This window comes from Pipistrellus kuhlii, unplaced genomic scaffold (assembly GCF_014108245.1).
Source record: "Pipistrellus kuhlii isolate mPipKuh1 unplaced genomic scaffold, mPipKuh1.p scaffold_m20_p_3, whole genome shotgun sequence".
Classification (NCBI taxonomy): domain Eukaryota; kingdom Metazoa; phylum Chordata; class Mammalia; order Chiroptera; family Vespertilionidae; genus Pipistrellus; species Pipistrellus kuhlii.
This window is the reverse complement of record NW_023425529.1, coordinates 114,169,302-114,191,601: the sequence shown is the minus strand read 5'-3', so window position 1 is coordinate 114,191,601 and position 22,300 is coordinate 114,169,302. Positions and strand designations below refer to the sequence as shown.

Here is a 22,300-nt window from a genome sequence, read left to right as displayed (position 1 = left end):
CTCCCTTTCATAATCAGCCTGGAGTTACGTGTGGAAAAATTACCTTCAGACTAAAATAAAATGGGCTTCTATAGAAAATGATGATATACTGTAATCTCTTTTTCAAGGACAGTAAAGACCAGGCAAAATAAACTCTACAATAGTTGGACAGAACTTTAAGAGCCCTTTCTTAATGCTCTCTCTGTACCAAATATATGCAAGTATGTGCTGAAATTTATTTTTTTAGATGAAGGTGCACACATGGGTATACACAGCGTTTCGGTAAAGAACTGGTTATCTATTTAGCATCTACTATACTACCCATTAACCCTTGCACACTCTTAAATACCTTAAAATTTTTTCTGGACATTTGTTATCTTAACGCAATACAAATTCATTTACTTGGATCACAACAAAGAACAGTATGAATTATTAAAATCTAAACATTTAAAAAAGATCAGCTGTGTTACTGACAAATGTGTAACGTTACATACCCTACTATTACACTGAAACCTCACTATAGCCGCTGCCCCACACTCTCTGCCAAGCTCCCTTTACATGGATGCTTTTTCATCCCAGTTCTTTATATGTTTTTAGTTATGCTCCAAACACATCATGTCACCATATCTCTGTTGCCTTCTTTGACCCTTATCAGGATTCTACACTTGCAGAACTTGTCTTCTGTATGAGCACAATTACCATAAATAAAACATGTATTGCACTGCACATGTATTGTATTGCACTACACTATTATAACTTTAAGGGTCTGCCTTCTTAAATCTGTTTCCTCCAGCTAAAGATCCTAAAAAATAAGGACTATACTTTACTAATACTTATATTCCAGACCTAAGCACAATGGCCTGGTACCTGGTAAGCTTCAAATAAAATACTGAATAAAACTGGGCAAGTCTACATAATAAACTACTCTTAAGATGACTGAAGGAAGCATACTTAGTTTATAATATGGTCATATTCATTGATCCTTATTTCCCTTCTCTTCTTATGGGTTGTAGTATAATTTAGCATTTTCCTCTGGTTATATTGCACATCAAGCATGTCAAATTCGTGGCTTGTGGGCCGTATGTGGTCCCAACAAATATTTTTGCATCACAGCCAATATAAGGGTATATAAGAAACGTTTTAATAAAAATTGCATGACTTAATTTTTACAATATCCTGTAATACATAACTAGAGGCCCAATGCATAAAGATTCGTGCAAGAATGGGCTTTCCTTCCCCTGGCTGCTGGCACAGATCCGGTCCAGAGCCACCTTTCCGCCTTCCCACGCTGTCCAGAGGCCCGGAGCAGCTGGGGGGTGCGGAATGCCTGCTTCCCACCCCTGGCAGCGCTGGAGCCTGTGTATGCAAATTAACCCGCCATCCTTGTTGGGTTAATTTGCATACTCACTCCTGACTGGCTGGTGGGTGTCATTAAGGTACAATCAATTTGCATCTTTCTCTTTTATTAGTGTAGATTATTAAAAAACTACAACATTCACTAATGACTGATAACTATAATTGTGTTGCATTCATTTCCCTTATGCACCTTACACTAAGGCACATCATTTCTCTCCACTAATAGTAGCACCAATATTTTATCAGCCAATTGCCACACCATTATAGTCTTGGACTGACTTGTTTGGTGTGGGCAAAAGGAAATATTTCACTTTCTGAGAACAAGAAAAATAGGTTTATTTGCGTTACACTTATTAATTTGTGCAGTAATTCAGTGTCTGGTAAGTTAATGTTCAAGAAAAAATATTAATTTTATTAAAATGTTCTATCATTTTATGTTAATGATTACTCATTTATTTTAGCCCTTTGTATTTAGCATGTCTCTATCAAAATAAACCTATGTTTCTATGAAAATTTAAGTTTTGGGGGTTTTTTTTGCAGCCCACGTAAACTTAAACCTTGCTTAATTTGGCCCATGTTAGCATTTGAGTTTGACATGCTTGTATATGAAGGTCTTTTTGTCCCAACTAGACTGGAAGGTCATACATGATAGACCCTATTTTGTTTCTTTTGTATTCCCACAAGGAAAGAAGCAACCCTAAGAATGTTCCAGGTCAATGCTGCCAAACAGATGGCTTGTTTAATGGGTGTACATGGTTCAACTACAATTAACAAAGTTTATGTATGAAAATGGGTGTAGCTCCTGTAATCTATCTTAGAAATTTCACACACCGCTACCTTGTCTGGCATGCTCTTGAAAGTCAATACTGAGACTGACTTGTCCTTCTTGGAGACATGGAGTAAATGTGCTCTTTCCTATTGTTGCCGTTAAGTACAACTAAGAACCTTTTGGGGAGGGGAGAAGAAGGAAGGGGAAGGGAGGGGAGGGGAGGGGAGAAGAGAGAAACATAAGACTCTAACGGTAAAAAGAAAACAACAGATCAACTAGAAACCAGAGACTTTGGGACCCAAGGAACAACATGTGGTAAGTTTCCTGGGTTTCCTTTCTGCCTCACATATTCTAGAGTTGAAGTTAAAGAAACTGGAAATGTCAAAGGGTGAGAACAACAACAAAAAATCCCAGCAAGCTTGATCTCTGTAGCAAAAGATGAAAATCAGAAAGACAGCCTAAGAAGACAGTAGACAATCATCGCTCTACTTCAGCTAACCACCACTAAAAAAAACCTGTGGCCCCAACCCACCCCAGGCCAATAAAGGCTGAGTAGGGAGCCTAGACTTCCACCCATGCTAGGCTGTCATGAACCCACCACCTCTGCTGCCTGCAGTGTCAATGGAAACTTCTGGGCAGCTGGAACTCCTACTCCCAGCACCGACAAGGAGACCACGTGGGGTACCTGAATATCTATTTCCACCTGGCAGTAATGAGGCAGAGCCTTCATTTCCCCTGCCAGACTGGTTATGAGATAAACCCAACTAAGACTGAGGGTTTAAACAAGATCCAGAGTCCCATAGCTTAAGATGAAAATGTCCAGGGTTTAACTGAAAACCACTTGACACTGGTGAAAAACACTGACAAAGTACAGATGTTAGATTGTATTTAGCAAAAGAGAAAACAACAGATATTAACTCTGAGATGAAAGAGATGTTAAAATCATCTGAAAAAGATTTTAAATTAGTCATGGTAAAAAAATGCTTCAACAAGAAATTAGGAACTTGCTTGAAAATAATTGAAAAGGTAAAAAGCCTCACAACAGAAACAGAAGATGTAAAGAAGAATTAAATGGGAAGTTTTAAAATTGAAAAATACAATTAAAATTCAATAAATGGTGTTGGGAAAATTGGGCAGATATATGCAAAAAAAATGAAAGTAGACCACCAACTTACACCATACCAAAAATAAACTCAAAATGGATAAAGGACTTAAATGTAAAACCGAGAAACCATAAAAATCTTAGAGGAATCCAGAGGCAGCAAAATCTCAGGCATATGCCAAAGCAGTATCTTCACCGATAAGCTCCTAGGGCAATGGAAACTAAACAATGGGACTATATCAAAATAAAAAGCTTCTGCACAGCAAAAGAAACCATCAACAACAACAACAAAAAACAACAAGCCAGCCCACTGCATGGGAGAACACATTTGCCAATGACATCACCGACATTTACAGGGAACTCATACAACTTAACAAAAGAAAGATAAACAACCCAATCAAAAAATTGGCAATGGACCTAAATACAATAGATACTTTTTGAAAGAGGACATAAGGAAGGCCAAGAGACCTTCCTTGAAAACAGGCTCAGTCACTAATCATCCGAGAGATGCAAATCAAAATGACAATGAGGTACTATCTCACACCTGTCAGAATGGCTATCATCAACAAATCAACAAATGACAAGTGCTGGCAAGGATGCAGAGAAAAAGGAACCCTCATGCGTGCTGCTGGAGGGAATGCAGACTGGTGCAGCCACTGTGGAGAACAGTGCAGAGTTTCCTCAAAAAACTAAAAATGGAACTCCCATTTGAAGTAATCCCACTGCTAGGAATATATCCCAAGAAATAAGAAACATCAATCAGAAAGGATATATGCACCCCTTCGTTCATAGCAACACAATTTACAATAGCTAAGATTTGGAAACAGCCTAAGTGCCCATTAGCAGATGAATGGATTAAAAAACTGTGTTACATCTATACAATGGCATACTATGCTGCTGTAAAAAAAGAAAGAACTCTTAGCATTTGCAACAGCATTATGCTAGGTGAAATAAGTCAGAATAAGATAAATATCTTATGATCGTAGAATATGATAACATAAACTGATTAACAAAAATAGATCCAGAGACAAAGAAGCATCGATCAGATGCTCAAACCTCAGAGAAAAGGTAGGGGAGTGGGAGGGGAAGGGGAAGAGATCAACCAAAGGACTTGTATGTATGCATGTAGGCATAGCCAATGGATGCAAGACACTGGTGGGGGGAAAGGGGAAGGGCAAGTGCCTGGGCGTAGGGGAGGCCAGAGGAAGGTCAATGGGGGGGAAAAGCAGAAAAGGAGACATATGTACTACTATTTGTAATACTTTAAACAATAAAATAAAATAAAAAAAGACTGAAAATCAGCAATGATATAGAGGAATTCAATCAAAAAAAAATCTAATTGATATTTATGGAACACTACACTAAATAACAACAGAATACATTCTTTTCAAGTAGAAGTTTAGTTAAGATAGACCAAATCCTGGGCAATAAAACAAACAAATAAAAATATGTAATCCATATGGCACACATTCTCAAACCACAATGAAATAATTAGAAATCAGTAATAGAAAGACAATAGGAAAATCTGTAATCACCTGGAAACTAAACAACATACCTCTAAACAATCCATGAGACAAGTCTCAACTAAAATCAAAATACATACTGAACTGAATAAAAATGAAAATACAACTATCAAAAATTGTAGGAGTCAGCTAAAACCCTGCTAAGAATTCCTACATAATAAAAAGCTAATATGCAAATTGTTGCCTCAACCAGGAGTTCCACTGGAGTTCAACCAGGGGGCAGCACCAGTTGGCCAATCGCCCATGGACCCTCCCCCCATAGGCCTCCCCTACCCAGATCAGGGGCAGGGTTGGCCAGCGAACCTCCTGCATCCTCTCTCCCAGCCAGCCCAGGCTGATCAGCCCCAATCAGGGTGTGCTGGCTGGACCCTACCTGTGCACGAATTTGTGCACCAGGCTTCTAGAGTTTATTGATATTTTTGTTGAATTCCTCTATGTCATTGCTGATATAAACCCACACAACAAACAGAAAAGAGAAAAAAAGAGTCAAGCCAACAATATAAGCTCACATATGAACCCAGGAAAGCCCTCACCAGTTTGACTCAGTGGATAGAGCGTCAGTCTACGGACTAAAGAGTCCCCAGGTTTGATTCTGGTCAAGGGCAGGTACCTTGGTTGCAGGCACATCCACAGTAGGGGGTATGCAGGAGATAGCTGATTGATGTTTCTAACTTTTATCTCTCTCCCTTCCTCTCTGTAAAAAATCATTAAAACAAAACAAAACAAAACAAAAAGAACCCAGGAAAAAAGGGGTGGGAGGCAAAATAAACCCAAAGTAAGCAGAAGGAAGAAAATAACGAAGAACAGAAATTAATAAAATTTAGGGGGGGAAAATGGCAAAAAAGTTTTTAAACATCAACAAAGAGCTGATTCTTTGGGGGGAAAAATCAACTAAGTTGACAAACCTCTAGCAAAACTGATAAAGGGAAAGAAAGAGAAAGAGAAGACATACAAATTACCATTATAGGAATGAAATAGAATATCAACCACCAAAGAGATCCTGCAGAAATCAAAAGGGTAACAAGGGAATACTATTATATTAACACTATAAACTTAAACATGATAGACCAATTCCTCAAAAACACAAACTACCACAAGTCATTCAATATGAAGCAAATAATTTGAATAGTCCTATAAGCTATTAGAATAATTAAAATCGTAATTTTAAAAAAAATATGTTTTTATTGATTTCAGAGAAAAGAAGGGAGAGGGAGAGAGAGATGAAACATCAATGATAAGAGAGAATCATTAATTGACTGCCTCCTGTATGCTGCCTACTAGGGATTGAGCCTGCAACTGAGGCATATGCCCTGGCAGAGAAAAGAGCCATGACCTCCTGGTTCATGGGTCAATGCACAACCACTGAACCACACTGGCAGGGCTAAAATAGTAATTTTAAATCCCCTCAAAAGAAATGAACAGACTCAGATGATATCAATGGTTTAAAGATGTTTAAAGAATAATGAAACCTAATTCTATCCAAGCTCTTCAAAAAAAAAAAAGATGAAGCACTTCCCAATCCTCTTATAAAGTTAGTATTTCCCTGACACCAAAATATGATAAAATATTTTAAAAAAAAGAAAAAAGAAAAAAAAGACTACTACAGACCAAGTCCCTCATGAATATAGACAAAAAAATCCTTAACAAAGTATTTGAAAATAAAATTGAGCAATACATAACAAGAATTATACACTATGACAAAGTGGGATTTATTCTAGGGCTGCAAGGCTGGTTCAACAATAGAAAACAATCATATTAATCATATAACGCTAAAAAAAATCAAATTATTATATTGATCAATGCAAAAAAAGCATTCAACAACTCAACAGCCATTCATGATATAAAAGCTCAGTAAAAAATAGGAATAGAGCATAACCTCAACTTGGTTGAGCATCTACAAAATATGCACAACATACTTAATAGTGAAAGACTGAAGATGGGGATATCCACTCTTATTCAACCCAGTGTGCTAGAAGTTCCAGCCAGTGCAATATATTAAGAAAAGAAGATAAAAGGTAAAACTAAAACAGTCCATGTTTGAAAACAATGATATAGAAAGCAGAAGGAATCTATTCTTCTTAGATCAAAAATAAATCTACGAAAAAATCTCCTAAAACTACTAAATTCAACAAATTCAAAGAATATAAGGCAAACATTTTTAAAAAGCACAACTGTATTTCTAGATATAAGCAACAAACCAATATCAAATATATTATTATTTATAATCACTAAAAAAAAAAAAAAAAAAAAAAAAAAAAAAAAAAAAGAATTAAATACTTAGGCACATCTACCAAAACATGTACTGGATTTATATGCTGAAAACTGCAAATGCTGATGAAAGGAATCAGAGAAAAACTAAATAAGTGGGTTGGAAAATTCAACATAGTAAAGATGTCAATCTCTCCAAATTGATATACAGTTCAATGCAATTCCTAAAAGGATTTTTTCTACATATAGACAAAATATTCTAAAATGTATATAGAAAGGCAAAGGAACTAGGATAAAACAATTTTAAAATGAAAAATAAAGTAGGGAGGAATAAATATGCCCAATTTCAAGACTTATATAGTTATAGTAATCAAGACTGTGGTATTAACAAAGGGAGTGAGCAACATGTAGATCAATGGAACAGAGAACCCAGAAATACTCACACAAAATGCTCAACTGATTTTTGAGAAAAGTGAAAAGAAATTTAATGGAGGAAAAACAATCTTTTCAACAAGCATAGTAATAGAATATAAACAAGTTAAACAAACAAAAACCCTTAACCAATGTCTCACATTTTAAGTTAATGGACCATGGACTTAAATGTAATATGTAAAACTACAAAACTTTTATTTTTAAAAAATGTGGGAAAAATATCTTTTGAGATCCAGGACTAAGTTTTAGATTTGACACTAAAAGCATGATCCACAAAGGAAAAAATTGATAAATTAATCTTCATCAAATGAAATACTTTGGCTTTGCAAAGAACATTAAAAAAGTGACCCAGCCAGCTTGACTCAGTGGTTGAGCGTCAAACTATGAACCAGAGGCCAAGGTTCAATTCCCAGTCTAGGCACATGACCCAGATGCCTGCTAGATCTCCAGTGTGGGGCAAGCAGGAGGCGGCCAATCAATGACCCTCTCATCATTGACGTTTCTATCTCTCTCCCTTCCTCTTTGAAATCAATAAAAAGATATGTATATAAGCTATAGGCTGTGAGAAATATCTGCAAACTACAATCTGACAAAGACTTGCCAGAATAGTTGTTTGTCGGGGGCTAAGAAAGGGTAGGAGTGGGAGCAAAGTGGGTATGGCTATAAAATGATAAGGAGGGATCCTGTGGCAATTGAAATGTTCTGTATTTTAACTGTCAACATCCTGGTTGTAATGTTGTATTACAGTTTTGTAAAATGTTTCAATTGAGGGAAACTAAAGGATATATCATTTCTTACAACTGCCTGTGAATCTACAACTATCTCAAATTAAGTTTAATTAAAACAAAAATTTTTTAAGTCAACAGTGAAAAGCACAATCATGACCAGTTACCATATAGTAACTTATGTGGAGTATCTAAACCTCAAACACACCAATTACCTAAATATTAATTAGTAAATATTAATTTTAACATTCTACTGTAAATATAAATGCCTTAAGACAGTAGGTGGCAAACCATGCGGCTCTTTGGACCCTTGAGTGTGGCTCTTCCACAAAATACCACATGTGGGCGTGCACGTACAGTGTGGTGGCCCATGCACAGAAATCAGATTTTGGCCTGGACAAGTCTATTTTGAAGAAGTGGTATTAGAACACTCAAGGGGCCAAAGAGTTGCATGTGGCTCCCGAGCCGCGGTTTGCTGACCACTGCCTTAAAAGAAGAGAGTTACAGCCTGGCCAAGTGACTCAGTTAGTTGGAGGCATAATCTCCTACACCCGTGGTTGGCAAACTGTGGCTCGTGAGCCACATGTGGCTCTTTCGTCCTTTGAGTGTGGCTCTTCCACAAAAAACCACGGCCTGGACGAGTACATTTTGAAGAAATGGCGTTAGAAGTTTAAGTTTAAAAAATTTGGCTCTCAAAAGAAATTTCAATTGTTGTACTGTTGATATTTGGCTCTGTTGACTAATGAGTTTGCCAATCACTGCCCTACACCAAAAGACTATGGATTCCATTCCAGGGCACCTACGGGAGGCAATGGATCGATGTTTCTCTCTCACATTAATGTTTCTTTCTTCTCTCTCTTCCCCTACTCCATTTCCTTCTCTCTCAAAAAAAAAAAAAAAAAAAAAAAAAAAAATCAAACATATCCTCAGTGAGGATTAATAAAAACAAAAACTGTTACATTTTCAATGCTACTGGGAAAAATCAAATGATTACATTTTCAAGCAAAAAATCTACGTAATTCTACAGTGATGACTTGTTATTGAGATCTCAGAACTTGAGGCCTAATATAGACAGCATTTATGCTGCCTGAGCAAAAATCTGAATTTTCTTAATATTTTTTGAGAAATTATTTAAAAACCAATGAATAATAATATCCACTTTCACTTGCCAAACACTTCTGAAAGTTTCCCTTCTGTATTCTTCATCTGACATTGAAATTATACATGATTCTAGAAGGTACACAATGGAAGCTCATTCAGCTATTCTGACAAATCTAACTACAATAGAATAACTCTGTATCACCCACTGTAACCTTGGTATTTCTTAAGCCTTTCCAGTTCTAATTCAGTGATAAAAAAAATATTTGGTGTAAACCATTTGTTTCTTATCTCCTTGACCAGTTTCTGATTTCATCAGTAATTATTCTGAGAAATTTTAGAGCAAAAAGAAATGTTCAGACAAAGCTTACTCAAAAAGAACTTCCAACTAAAGTACGTGCAATTTGGACTCAAATTTTGATCTTATTCTTTTTAAATTTCTGCAATTTACTACCACAATATATATTTTTAAAGTGTATATTCTTACAAATGATTTGTTCATGGCACGTTTCACTTCATCAGAACCATCTGAATAGATCTGTTGAAATAATTTGTTTAAAGCTGCATCTCCCTCCAACTTCTCATTCTTTTCTTCTTCCTTGATTTCTCCAACCAATTTATCCCAATTTCTTGTATAAAGAGATGATGATGGATATAGGTTCTTTACATCTACAGAGAAAAATGAAGTGATTAATTAACATGTGTTGATTATGCTAAGAATATGTAAACTTTGTGACCATGATATAAAGAACACCTTAGCAAATAATAGGTGATTGAATTTCACTAAACTTCATGTTTGAAATAAATATCTTTCTGATAGGCATCAATAATTATATTTACAATTCTAAAAACTTAACATAATGTAAAATATAGCAATCTCTTTTGGACAAAGTAGTTCCATAAAACATAAACTTTTTATACATTATGCGAAATTAGATTAAGAACAGATTCTTCATGTTAATAATAGGGGAAACTAAGTGGAAAGTATATACAAACTTTTATATATTTACAGAAAAGTTGCAAAGATAGTACAATTATAAAATTAATGTGTTTTTTAAGTTGCTTCATTCAGAAATTTCTCTTATTGATAAGATTTTAATGTTAAAAATGTGACCTTTCCCAAGATATTTATATATCTTCCAGGGTAGAAATAAACTGCAAATGTAAATAATTGTCCATCCTATTCAGCAGTGAGTTAATTCATCCATTCTTCCCCCACATTAAAAATATCAGAATATGTCAATAGGAGATAATAAGAATCAGGTCCGTAATATTCAAAAATACTATATGGGATGACATAGAGTTCAATGCCCACACTATGCACACATAGCAAATAACAGTATTTATAGGGTACACTGGGATAAGTGGAGGCCGCTTGCAGGCAGACAGATACCAGCCCAGGGACTCAGGGCACTGTCAAGGATGCCCCAAAGACGAAAGGAATTAAGATTTTGGCACACAAATAATTTAAAAGTAACTAACATACCCAGTAGCTATAAGAGCAGCTCTCTGTTCATTGTCCAATCTACATTAATAAAAAGAATGCAAACTGACCATACCTTCCCAATGCCCACAAGCTAATCAGGAGCAAATATGCAAATTAACCCAATAAAGATGGTGGGTTAATTTGCATATGCAGTCACCAAGCGGCTGGGGATGGGATGCTTGCATCATTGCCATGGCAACAATGCAGGCATTCTGCACTGCCCCAGCTGCTCAGTGCCTCTGGGCAGCATGGGAAGGCGGAAAGGCGGCTCTGGGCAGAGCAAAGGTGGTGCCAGCAGCCAGGGGAAGGAAGGCCAATTCTTGCACAAATCTTTGTGCATCAGGCCTCTAGTAGAAATATAATGCAAGCCACATATGTGAGCCACATATATAATTTTAAAATTTCTAGTAGCCACCTTACTAGAAAGAATCTGGTGAAATGCATTTAAATAATATATTTATTTAACCTGATAAATACAAAATAGTATCATTTCAACATAAAATAAAAGCTTTATGGCATTTATTTCTTTTTTTTCCTATTAAGTCTTCAAAATTTAGTATGTATGTTACACTGAGAGCACATCTCAAATCGGGCTAGTCATATTTCAAGTGCTCAATAGGTACATGTGGCTAGCAGCTACTATATTGGACAATGCAACTACAGAGATTTAAAAAAATGATTCAAAGATTTCCTATCACTATATTAAAACACATTAATACTAATCTAAATGTCCTTCTTCCACTACTGCTTCTCTACATCCCCTTCCTCAAAATAAATGAGAAAACTACTAATTCTTCATTCTATTTTTCCACCTTTTCTCTTCACAGGGAAATGAACTTTCTCCCTGCCTATCCTTGCTTCAAAACAAAACTACAACACACCACACAGTTTTATTCAGGGCAAGCATGCTACTTTTCAAACACTACCTACCTTCCTCTACTAATAATCTCCTCTATCTTTGTATATTATCACAAATAGCCAAAGAAAAAATTTAACTTGCCATGAAAATTGAGAGCCTAGGAAACGTGGATTTAATTAATTCTAATGCAACTTCCCAGAAGGATAGGAACACAGGTTCGAATCTCCACTGCCTACATAGGTTAAACAATGTGCCCTTATCTGGTGTCTACAGCTTGCAGTACACAGGAATCTGACAAGCATATTAATTCCTTACAAAAATATAACAGGACAGGAGGAATAGCATCTTTATGAATATGCAAAGCATTTAGCTTAGAAAAAGTCTGTAAAACTAAAAAAAAGTTTATCTCAGAAAAATTATAGTTGATCTCAGAAAAATTTTAACACCTGTAGGTAGTAGATGAATTACTGAGAGTAACCTAACTTCCTTACTCATCAAGTATAATAAAAGGCTAATATGCAAACAACCAATTGCTATAACGCCAGGGGGCAGATGCTCAACGCAGGAGCTGCCCCTGGGGGTCAGTGCACTCCCCACTCAGCCAGAGCTGGGCTCACAGCTGGCAAGCGCAGAGGCGGTGGCAGGAGCCTCTCCTGCCTCCCCGGGGAGAGCGGGCCTAAGCCTTCAGTCGGACATCCCCCAAGGGTTCCCAGATTACGAGAGGACACAGACTGGGCTGAGGGACCCCCATACACACAAGTGCACAAATTTCGAGCATCAGGCCTCTAGTTCACTATAATATCAAAAAACTGCAAAGATACTCATGTCAGCAGAGACTTTTCATTGTTAGAAAATGAAGAAACAAGCAGTAAAACGTAGGAGGTTAACAAAAGAATCAGCCCAGACTCTTTAGAGTCTAAAGACCTGGGTTTAGACCTAGACAATAAAAAACACTAGGTGATCTTACAACAAGCTGCTTAACCTTTCTGATCCTGTAAACTAGGAGAAACAATACTAGGGTGCTTACTATATAGGGCCATTGTTAGAATTAAATGAGATACTACAGTTAAAGTGTTTCTTTTAAAAATGCTTTGAGCTATATATAAACTTCAGCCCCAAAATCTATGGGAGTCAGCCCTAAGAGAAGCACATATTTTACTATGTCTTTCAAATAAAGTGGGACACAGATGCTTAAATAGCTTAAATACCAACATGCAATTTAATTCTTAATTATCCAGCCCCAAATTTCATTCTTAAAAATTATCTGTTGGTGTCAGTTTCCTAATTTTACTAATTATTCTATAGCTTAGTTACAATATTAGCATCCAGGAAGGCTAGGAGAAGGGTACATAGAAACTCTTATTTCTGCAACTTGTGTGAGAATTATTTCAAAATAAAAAATAATAAAAATGCATGATCTGTTGGCTAACTCAGAGTTTTCTAAAAAGTTCCACAAGGAAATATGTTTTCTGTTATAGAAGAAAGCAGTGAAATATCTAAAAGTAACTGAAAGGGCCCGGACGGCATGGCTCAGTGGTTGAGTGTCAACCTACGAACCAGGTGGGCACAGTTCAATTCTCTATCAGTGTGGGCTGTACAGGAGGCAGACAATTAGTGATTCCCTCTCATCACTGATGTTTCTATCTCTCTCTCTGAAGTCAATAAAAATATATTATGAATAAATAAATAAATTCATTATATTAGACAATATAGTGAAATTAATACTTTATTCAGTAAATCTCTGAAATTCCAGAAAATTAGAGTTGACAATATCAGCATATAAAGGAATAAATAGGGGAGGGGAAAGAGGAGAAAATATATTGGTAAATTACTAATCCATTTAAAACTAAAAAAGCACAAATAGGAAAGGCCAACGCACACACATGCAAAAAACACCCCCAACTGATGTCATAAACTGCAAGGTAAACAATAAATTCAAATTTTCTCTAGGTTTTTGCTGCCATTCATTTGTACTCTAAAGAGTTTAAGAAGTCAGAACCTTTATAAGACAAGCCAATTTGTATTCATTATAGAGCAACCTTATGATACTCGATATGTCTTATATTGGGAACATAAACAATGAAAAAAAAAAAAAGCTTATTACTATTTAATTTCAACTATATAACACGATTTGAATTTAAAGCTCATCGAGGCCAGAAAACAAACCTGCTACAAACTGTTTTGGCTTAGGCACTTCTTCTTCTCGCTCTAGCTTTTCCCATCTCACAGCCTCTGACTTTTTCATTTTAATTTCAATCTGCAGAAAACACCAAATAAAATCCATCGTTCAATGTAAAGTAGACACAAAAAATGCAATTATCTTAAGTCATTAAAGTTTTATAAAAATTAATAGTGTCCTTCAGATAGCTTCCTAAATTATACAAGGTTAAATTTGAAGAATTTTGAAACATTTGTTTTTACTTAAAAGCCCTTCAAAAACATACACACATTATAAAGTACAATTAAGAAGAATCTTGAAATCCTTATGCTTTTTTCTTCTAAAGCAGTGTTCTCAACCAGGAGTCATACTGACCCCAAGAGACATTTGGCAATCAATGTAAGAGACACTGTTGGTCTTCACAACTGGAGTGAGGATAAGGAGTGCTACTGACATCTAGTGAGGAGAGAGTAGGGCAGGCTAAACCATACAAGACAATATTCCCACAACAACTATCCAACTCAAAATAGAACAATGCCAACCACCAAGAAACCCTGTCCTAAACGAATTAGTACAGTTGCATATACATTAACCTGTTTGGAGTGGAGAAAATTCATTCCACTGTATAAAAAATAACACAAAATCAACATTTCACAATCTTTCATGCAATACTTATTAAACACTCACTATGAGCAAGATATAGTTTTCAGGGATATGAGAGATTTTTTAAAATATTCAAGACCTGTTCTTGACCTTCCATGAAAGTTACTAAAGAGGCAAATAAATATTCTAAAAGCTCAGGAGACATCACACCTGTATGTGAGCAGGTAAGGTTTCAGGGTACCTGTGAAGAGTTGTGAGAGGAAGGAGTATCTCCTATGGTGGACAGGGTAGGTCTCCAGAAGCAAAGAGAATAGCCTAAAATTGGAGCCATGAGGTGTGAAGGGGCATCAGGGAATAGGGAGAAAACCAATTTGCCTCAAGACCAGCATTTATGTTAGAGCAGTGAAAAATATAGATGGGGGGAAATGTGTAAGGCAGACTATTAACAGCTCCTAAAAACTAAACTTAAGTCACTTATTCAAATAAAATGTCAACATTATTCTAAAGGCATCCTTTACTCTCTAACCAAGGTTTGTCCCTAAAATCTACACTTACCCTAACATACACTCACATACCTTATATCTACCTTTTTTCCTTATTCAAATTAGTGCCCTCACCCCCATTTTTAACCTAGCAAAAATCAGCATTTATAGCGATGGTAAACAGTAATAATTATTATGCAAACAGTTTAAGAATCAAATTAGATTAAAATAATAATAGTAACAACAAGAATCTAATAAAATAATCAAATGAGAGCCATGGGAGGTTTGGATCAGTGTTGGCTGAGGTTGCAGGTTCGATCCTCAGCCCAGTCACGGGCTTATGTGCGAGGCAATCAATCCGTGTCTCTCTCTTGCACTGATGTTTCTTTCTCTCTATCTTTCTCCCCCCCACTTTCTCCCTCCCTCACTCTCGCTCTCGCTCTCTCTCCCCTCACCACACTCTTTAAAAACCAGTGGGAGAAAAATATATCCTCAGATGAAGAGTAACAACAACAAAAAAAGAATCAAATTAGATTTTATATACTAGCATTTTTTTCATAAGAAAAAGATTACTTTTATTAATAGAAAAAATTTGCCCAGCTGGTGTGGTTCAGTGCTTGAGTGTCAACCATGAGCCAAGAGGTCACCAACTCAATTCCAGGTCAGGGCACATGCCTGGTTTGCAGGTTCAATCCCCAGTAGGGGGCAGCCAATAGAAGATGTTTCTCTTTCATCAAGGTTTCTCTCTATCCATCTCCCTTCCTCTCTAAAAAAAAAAACAAAAAAACAAAAAACAAAAAACATGTTTATAAAAAGGCAGATTTAACAAAAAAAAGGCCTATTCACACCTTAGTTATCTGACTCCTTTAAATGAGATGAATCATTTAAATTAGCAATTACTGGTAATCATTCTACAACCTGCATTTAGTGTGCGAATCCTTAAAGTATGCATTTTAAAATACCTTAACAGCGGAAGCAAGTTTGGCTCAGTGGAAGACCATCGGCCTGGGGACTGAAAGGTCCCGGGTTCAATTCCAGTCAAGGGCATGTACATTGGTTGTGGGCACATCCCGGGAGGGGGGGGGGGGGTGGTGATGGTGTGTGCAAGAGGCAGCTGGTCGATGTTTCTCCCTCATTGACGTTTCTAACTCTCTATCCCTCTCAATTCCTCTCTGTGTAAAATCAATAAAAAATATATTTAAAAAAAAAAACTTACCAAATGTTTAAAATAAAATAAAATACCTTAACAAAACACTTATCACAAAAATACACCTCAATATTTTTTTTTCTAAAATATATTTTATTGATTTTCTTACAGAGAGGAAGAGAGAGGGATAGAGAGCTAGAAATCAGCTGCCTCTTGCACACCTCCCACTGGAGACGCACCCGCAGCCAAGGCACATGCCCTTGACCGGAATCAAACCCGGGACCTTTCAGACCGCAGGCTGACGCTCTATCCACTGAGCCAAACCGGTTTTGGCAGAAACACACCTGGTATGGAAGGGAATGTGGCTTCTGCATAATCTAACTTTTTTTAAAAAAAATAGAAAGGTAACAAAAAATTGTTTCATGAGAAAACATAAAACAAATGTCACTGGGAAAGGAACAAAAAATATAGTATTCTAAATTTAATATATGTTTAAATTATACATAAACAAAAACAATTATTTCATAAGAATCTCTAGAATTCTATAAAATAAACTGTGATTCATTTTTATAAAGTAAAATTTCACCAACATTTTCTCATGCACAGTATTGCACTCTGGTTATTTTAAGTTGTCATTGCTGAAATTTTCCTAAAAGGGATAGCAATTGAATAGCTAGTAATGACAGCAGTAGTACTAAAAAAAAAGGTTATCAATATTATCCTAAAATTTAAAATTGCTATCTTACTCCTTTAATTTTTGGAAATAATCTGGAAATGGAGACCTGGCTAGCAGGATATACATAAACACTATCCTTAACTAGCATCCACCACAGGGCACCCTATATTCGAACCTCATGTTACCATGCGAAGCACTATCTATAAAAGGCTCCTTGTTGTACCCAAAGAGCAAAGCATGCTAGTATTGGCATCTACTGAAAGCCACTATAACCTGACTGACTAATTGTGCAGTCCAAACAGAGAGGCATTTATAAAGCCAGCCAAAGCTTGTAGTAACAACCTGACTCAACTGAGAAACGTTGACCTGAACTTGAAATTATACTTAATCCATTCACTGAAATAGCTGCACATAATAAACCATTTAAAGTATCTTTTTTAAAAGGTAAAAGGGGATTGGGGAAACTAATTTTCTATTAATTCTTTTTTATACCTACTTCACTTCTGATGTTTTAAAAATGAAGTTTAAGTCTTGCTTTTATTAATTTGGCAAATAATTCTAGAATTGCCACCAATTCAATTTCAGATATTTTTAGTGCAACCATTAACAAGTAATTCTATTTTCATCTTAGTCAAAAATAATTTGAGGAGTCAAGATGGCGGCCAGCAGGATGGCAGTGAAGGAGCACGTGTGCAGGATGTGTGTGTGAATAAGGGGCAATTACATCCTGCAAGAGACACGGGGGTTTGGCAGACTGGACTCTACTAGATGGGGAGCCCCTGCTACTGCTGCAGGGATTCCCAGGGCAGCCGCTCTTGCTCAGAAACCATGCCATCTTGAAGGGGTGAGCTGCTGTGACTGGAAGCCCACATTCACCACCACCCAGATTGGCCTCAGACACCATCCCAGACCCTGTAGCCACTCTGGCCAAAGACATGCTACCGCAACTGCAGACCCACAGACCTGGGACTCAGACCTCTCAGGCCACAGGCTCTTGTGAGCCCCGGAGTGCGCTTCCCTCCAACCAACTTGCAGCTTCAGGCATAGGCCACATGTGCAACTCCGGCACTTGGGCACTCTGGTAAGGCTTGGTGCCGGGAACCAGAAACAGGGAACCAAAACCTAGCATTGTCACTGGAGACAAAATGTAAAAAGAGCTAGCCGACCTTGATGGCTCTGAAGGGTCAGAGCTATTAACTCATTGTCTAGTTGAGATAGTGGTGCTTGAGGCAACTTTAATTTGTTAATCATATGTAAATGTAAGTTGATTTTCTCTTGTTGGAACTTCCTCCTTAAGAGATGTCTTTGTTTCAGAAACTCAATAAAAGGAATGGTAAAAGGCCAGAGAGCGGTTAGTCTTCCCACTAGAGGTAGACTTCCCGCCTGGCCCCCATTTTCCCAAATTAACTCTTTTCGAGTCTCTCTCTTCATTTTAGTGTGCGGCCTTCTCCAGAAACCGGACCCTGAGTGGGCCCTGAACCACGCGGGCCGTGTTAAGGGATCCCACACTCGGAATGCACGACCCTTCCGCCAAGCCCCTTGCCTCAGCCACAGGCCCCAAGACACTCAATGCCTGGACACTTGAGAGCAAAAATGGGGAGACAAAAAACCCCAAAGGAAAGAAAAGGAGGAGTCACCAGAATAGGAATTAAATGAAATGAAAAAAGAATTCAGAGTAAGGGTTATATAGTTCCTAAACTGGCTGAATGAGAAAATCAACAACTTACTTAAGAATCAAGAGGAAATGAAGAATACTATGGCTACAATAAAAAACACATTGGAAGGTTTCAATAGTAAACTCGAAGAAGCGGAGGACCAAGTTAGCAAGTAAGAAGACAGGGCAGAAAAACACACCCAAGCAGAATAGAAACTGGAGAAAAAATTTAGAAAGGTGGAGAGCCTAAAGGAGCTTTGGGACAATATGAAACAAAGAAACATACGTATAATAGAGGTACCAGAAGGACAAGAAGAGGAGCAACACCCTACCTGGTTTGGCTCAGTGGATAGAGTGTTGGCCTGTGGACTGAGGGGTTCCGAGTTTGATTATGGTCAAGGGCACATGCCAGGGTTGTGAGCTCGATCCCCAGTGTGCATGAGGCAGCTGATCAATGATTCTCTCATTGTTGATGTTTCTCTCTCTCCCTTCCTCTCTAAAGTCAATTGAAAAAAATTTTTTTTTTAAAAAGAAGAGGAGCAAGAATTAGAAAACCTATTTGAAGAAATGAAGACAGCCAAAACCGGTTTGGCTCAGTGGATAGAGCATTGATCTGCAGACTGAAAGGTCCCAGGTTCGATTTCAGTCAAGGGCATGTAGCTTGGATGTGGGTACATCTCCAGTAGGGGGTGTGCAAGAGGCAGCTGATCGATGATTCTCTCTCATCAATGTTTCTAACTCTCTATCCCTCTCTTCCTCTCTGTAAAAAATCAATAAAATATATTTTAAAAAAAGAAAAAAGAAAAGAAATGACAGAAAGCTTCCCTGATTTGGGAAAGACAAAAGTCACACAAGCACAGAGTCCCAAACAAGAAGAACCCAAAAAGACCCACACCAAGACACATCATAATTACAATGGCAAACGTTAATAACAAAGAAAGAATCTTAAAGGCTGCAAGAGAGAGAAAGAGAGTTACCTACAAGGGATCTCCCATTAGATTATCAAATGATTTCTCAAGAGAAACACATCAGACCAGAAGGGAATGTAAGGAAGTTTACAAAGGGATTCAAAGCAAGGAACTAAATCCAAGAATACTCTATCCAGCAAGGCAATCATTCAAAATTGAAGGGGAAATCAGGAGCTTTGCAGATAAAAAAAAACAAAACAAAACAAAAACAAAAACAAAAACTAAGGGAGTTTGTCACTACCAAGCCAGCAATGCAAGAAATACTAAAGAAGAAATAGAAAGGAAAGGAAGAACACAGGTATAAAGAATAAAAATGGCTACAAACAAATACCTATCAATAATAACCTTAAACGTAAATGGATTAAATGCTCCAATCAAAAGACATCGAGTGGCTCAATGGATAAGAAAACATGACCCATATATATGCTGTCTACAAGAGACCCATCTCAGAACAAGGGACTCACACAGACTGAAAGTGGAGGGATGCAAAAATATATTTCAGGCAAATGGAAATGAAAAAAAAGCTTGGGTAGCAATACTTATATATGGCAAAATAGACCTCAAAGTGAAGACCATTACAAGAGATAAAGCCACTTCATAAAAATAAAAGGATCGATACAAGAGCATATAACTCTGATAAACATAGTACCCAATGCAGGAGCACACAAAAACATTAAAAAAAAAAAAAAAAAAAAAAAAAAAAAAACTTCTGGAAGATATCAAAAGAGAGATTGACAGCAATACAATCATAGTAAGGGACTTTAATACACCTTTGACATCATTGGATAAATCCTCTAGACAAAAAATCAACAAAGAAACAACAATCCTAAACAACTAAGTAGATCAGATGGACTTAATTGACATCTTCAGAACATTTCAACCCAGGTACAGACTATACATTCTTCTCAAGTGCACACGGAACATTTTCAAAGACCACATATTCGGTCACAGGCAAAGTCTCTTCAAATTCAAGAAGACTGAAATCATATCAAACATCTTCTCAGATCACAATGACATAATATTAAAAATGAACTACAATAAAAACAATAAAAAATGTAAACACTTGTGGCTAAAGAGCACGTTGTTAAACAACTAGTGACCCGATGCACAAAATTCATGCACATTAAAAGGGAATTAGAGGAAATATTTTAATATTGCTATTTGCCCTTTCTCTATAATACAATAGAAGTGTCAGAGATGAAAGAAAATTAGTAAAATGTATATGAAAATCTTCCTCCTGTCAGAGTCTGGGGCACGCCATGTGAATCAGAGTCAAGTCCCTGCACACTCACGTGGGCCTCAAAATCACACAGGACCCAGAACTGGCCAGCCCCATCAAGTGGGGGGCACAGCTTCAGGTCGCCTGGCCCCCGGCACCAGGGCGGGGGGAGGGCAAGGGGCGCACAGCCTGACTTCCCTATCAGGCCCTGCCAGGTGCGGAGGCGCAGCCTCAGGTCCCCCAGCCCGGGGCAGGGTATGCAGCCTGAGGTTCCCCAGGCCAGGACAGGCCAGGCCAGGCGTCTCACCGTTAGGTCCCCATCAAGCCCCGCTGGGCGGGGAGGGAGAGGCATGGACTGAGGTCCCCAGTCAAGCCCTGCCAAGTGGAGAGGGTGCAGCCTCAGGTCCCATCACCCGGGGTGTGGAGTGTGGCCTTAGGATCCCTGGCTCGGTGCTGGGGCAGAGGGTGCAAACTGAGGTCCCCTGGCCCAGCGCCTGGGTGGGTGCAGCAACCTGCAGTACCCCATCAAGCCCTGCCAGGTGGAAGGCATGGCCTGAGGTTCCCCAACCTGGTGCAGGGGCGGGGGCGTAGCTTGATGTCCCCCAGCCTGGCACCAGGTAAAGGGGTGCAGCCTGAGGGCCCCTGCCAAGCCCCATGGGAGGGGGGGGCGCAAAGCCTCAGGTCCCCTGCCTTGCCTCAGGTCTCTGCTGATTGCTCATTAAGACTCATTATGGGCCGGGACTGGTTTGGCTCAGTGGACAGAGCGTCGGCCTGCGGACTGAAAGGTCCCGGGTTCCATTCCGGTCAAGGGCATGTACCTTGGTTGCGGGCACATCCCCTGTGGGGGGTGTGCAGGAGGCAGCTGGTCGATGATTCTCTGTCATCGATGTTTCTAACTCTCTATCCCTCTCTCTTCCTCTCTGAAAAATCAATAAAAATTAAAAAAAAAAAAAAAAAAAAAAAAAGACTCATTATGGGAACTTGGCCTCTGCTGTGGGCGCAGCCATCTTGTGTTATGGAATCCCTGCCTCCGCTGTGGGTGCAGCCATGTTGTAATGGTCACATCACATTGTAATGGTCACATATTCCCTCTTTATTAGATAAGATGATTGAGTTACCAAAGAGAGAAAAAAGAAAACATCCTGAAAACAAATGACAATGAAAACACAACAATCCAAAATCTATGGGTAACAGTGAAAGCAGTCCTGAGAAGGAAGTTCATAGCATTACAGACCTATCTCAAAAAAACAAGAAAGAAAAACTGGTAATAAATTATCTAACTCTACAACTTAAAGAATTAGAAAGAGAGCAAGAAAGATAGTCTAGAGTGAGCAGAAAGGAGAAAATAATAAAAGATCAGAGCAGAAATAAATGACAGAGACCAAAAAAACAAAACAAAAACAACAACAGAAAAAAATTAAACCAAGAGTTGGTTCTTTGAAAGAATAAACAAAATTGATGAACTTCTAGCCAGGCTCACCAAGAAGCAAAGAGAGAGGATCCAAATAAACAAAATCAGACATGAAAGAGGTGAAATAACAACAGACCCCACAGAAATACAAAGGATTGTAAAAAAAAAAAAAAAAAAAAAAAAATATATATATATATATATATATATATATATATATATATATATATATATATATATATATATCATGAGCAACTCTATCGTACAAACTTAACCTAGAGAAAATGGATATATTCCTAGAAAAAATATGACCATTCAAAACTCAATCAGGAAGAATAAAAAAAAATGTGAACAGGCCTATAACTATGGAGGAAATTGAAGCAGTAATCAAAAAACTTCAGCAAACATAAGCCCTGGGCAAGACTGCTTCACAGGGGTTTTACCACAC

General features: G+C 37.7%; 1 protein-coding gene across 1 annotated transcript in view; it reads right to left on the bottom strand.

Annotated features, from left to right (window-relative positions):
- The window catches only part of SUGT1 (SGT1 homolog, MIS12 kinetochore complex assembly cochaperone), a 56,681-nt gene that overhangs the window by 371 nt on the left and 34,010 nt on the right, over positions 1–22,300 (bottom strand). Inside the window, exons 11-12 of the mRNA XM_036456497.2 lie at positions 13,704–13,794; positions 9,680–9,861 (exon numbers count right to left, since the gene is read on the bottom strand). Coding sequence (XP_036312390.1) covers positions 9,680–9,861; positions 13,704–13,794 — 273 coding nt within the window. The remainder of the gene's footprint in view (positions 1–9,679; positions 9,862–13,703; positions 13,795–22,300) is intronic.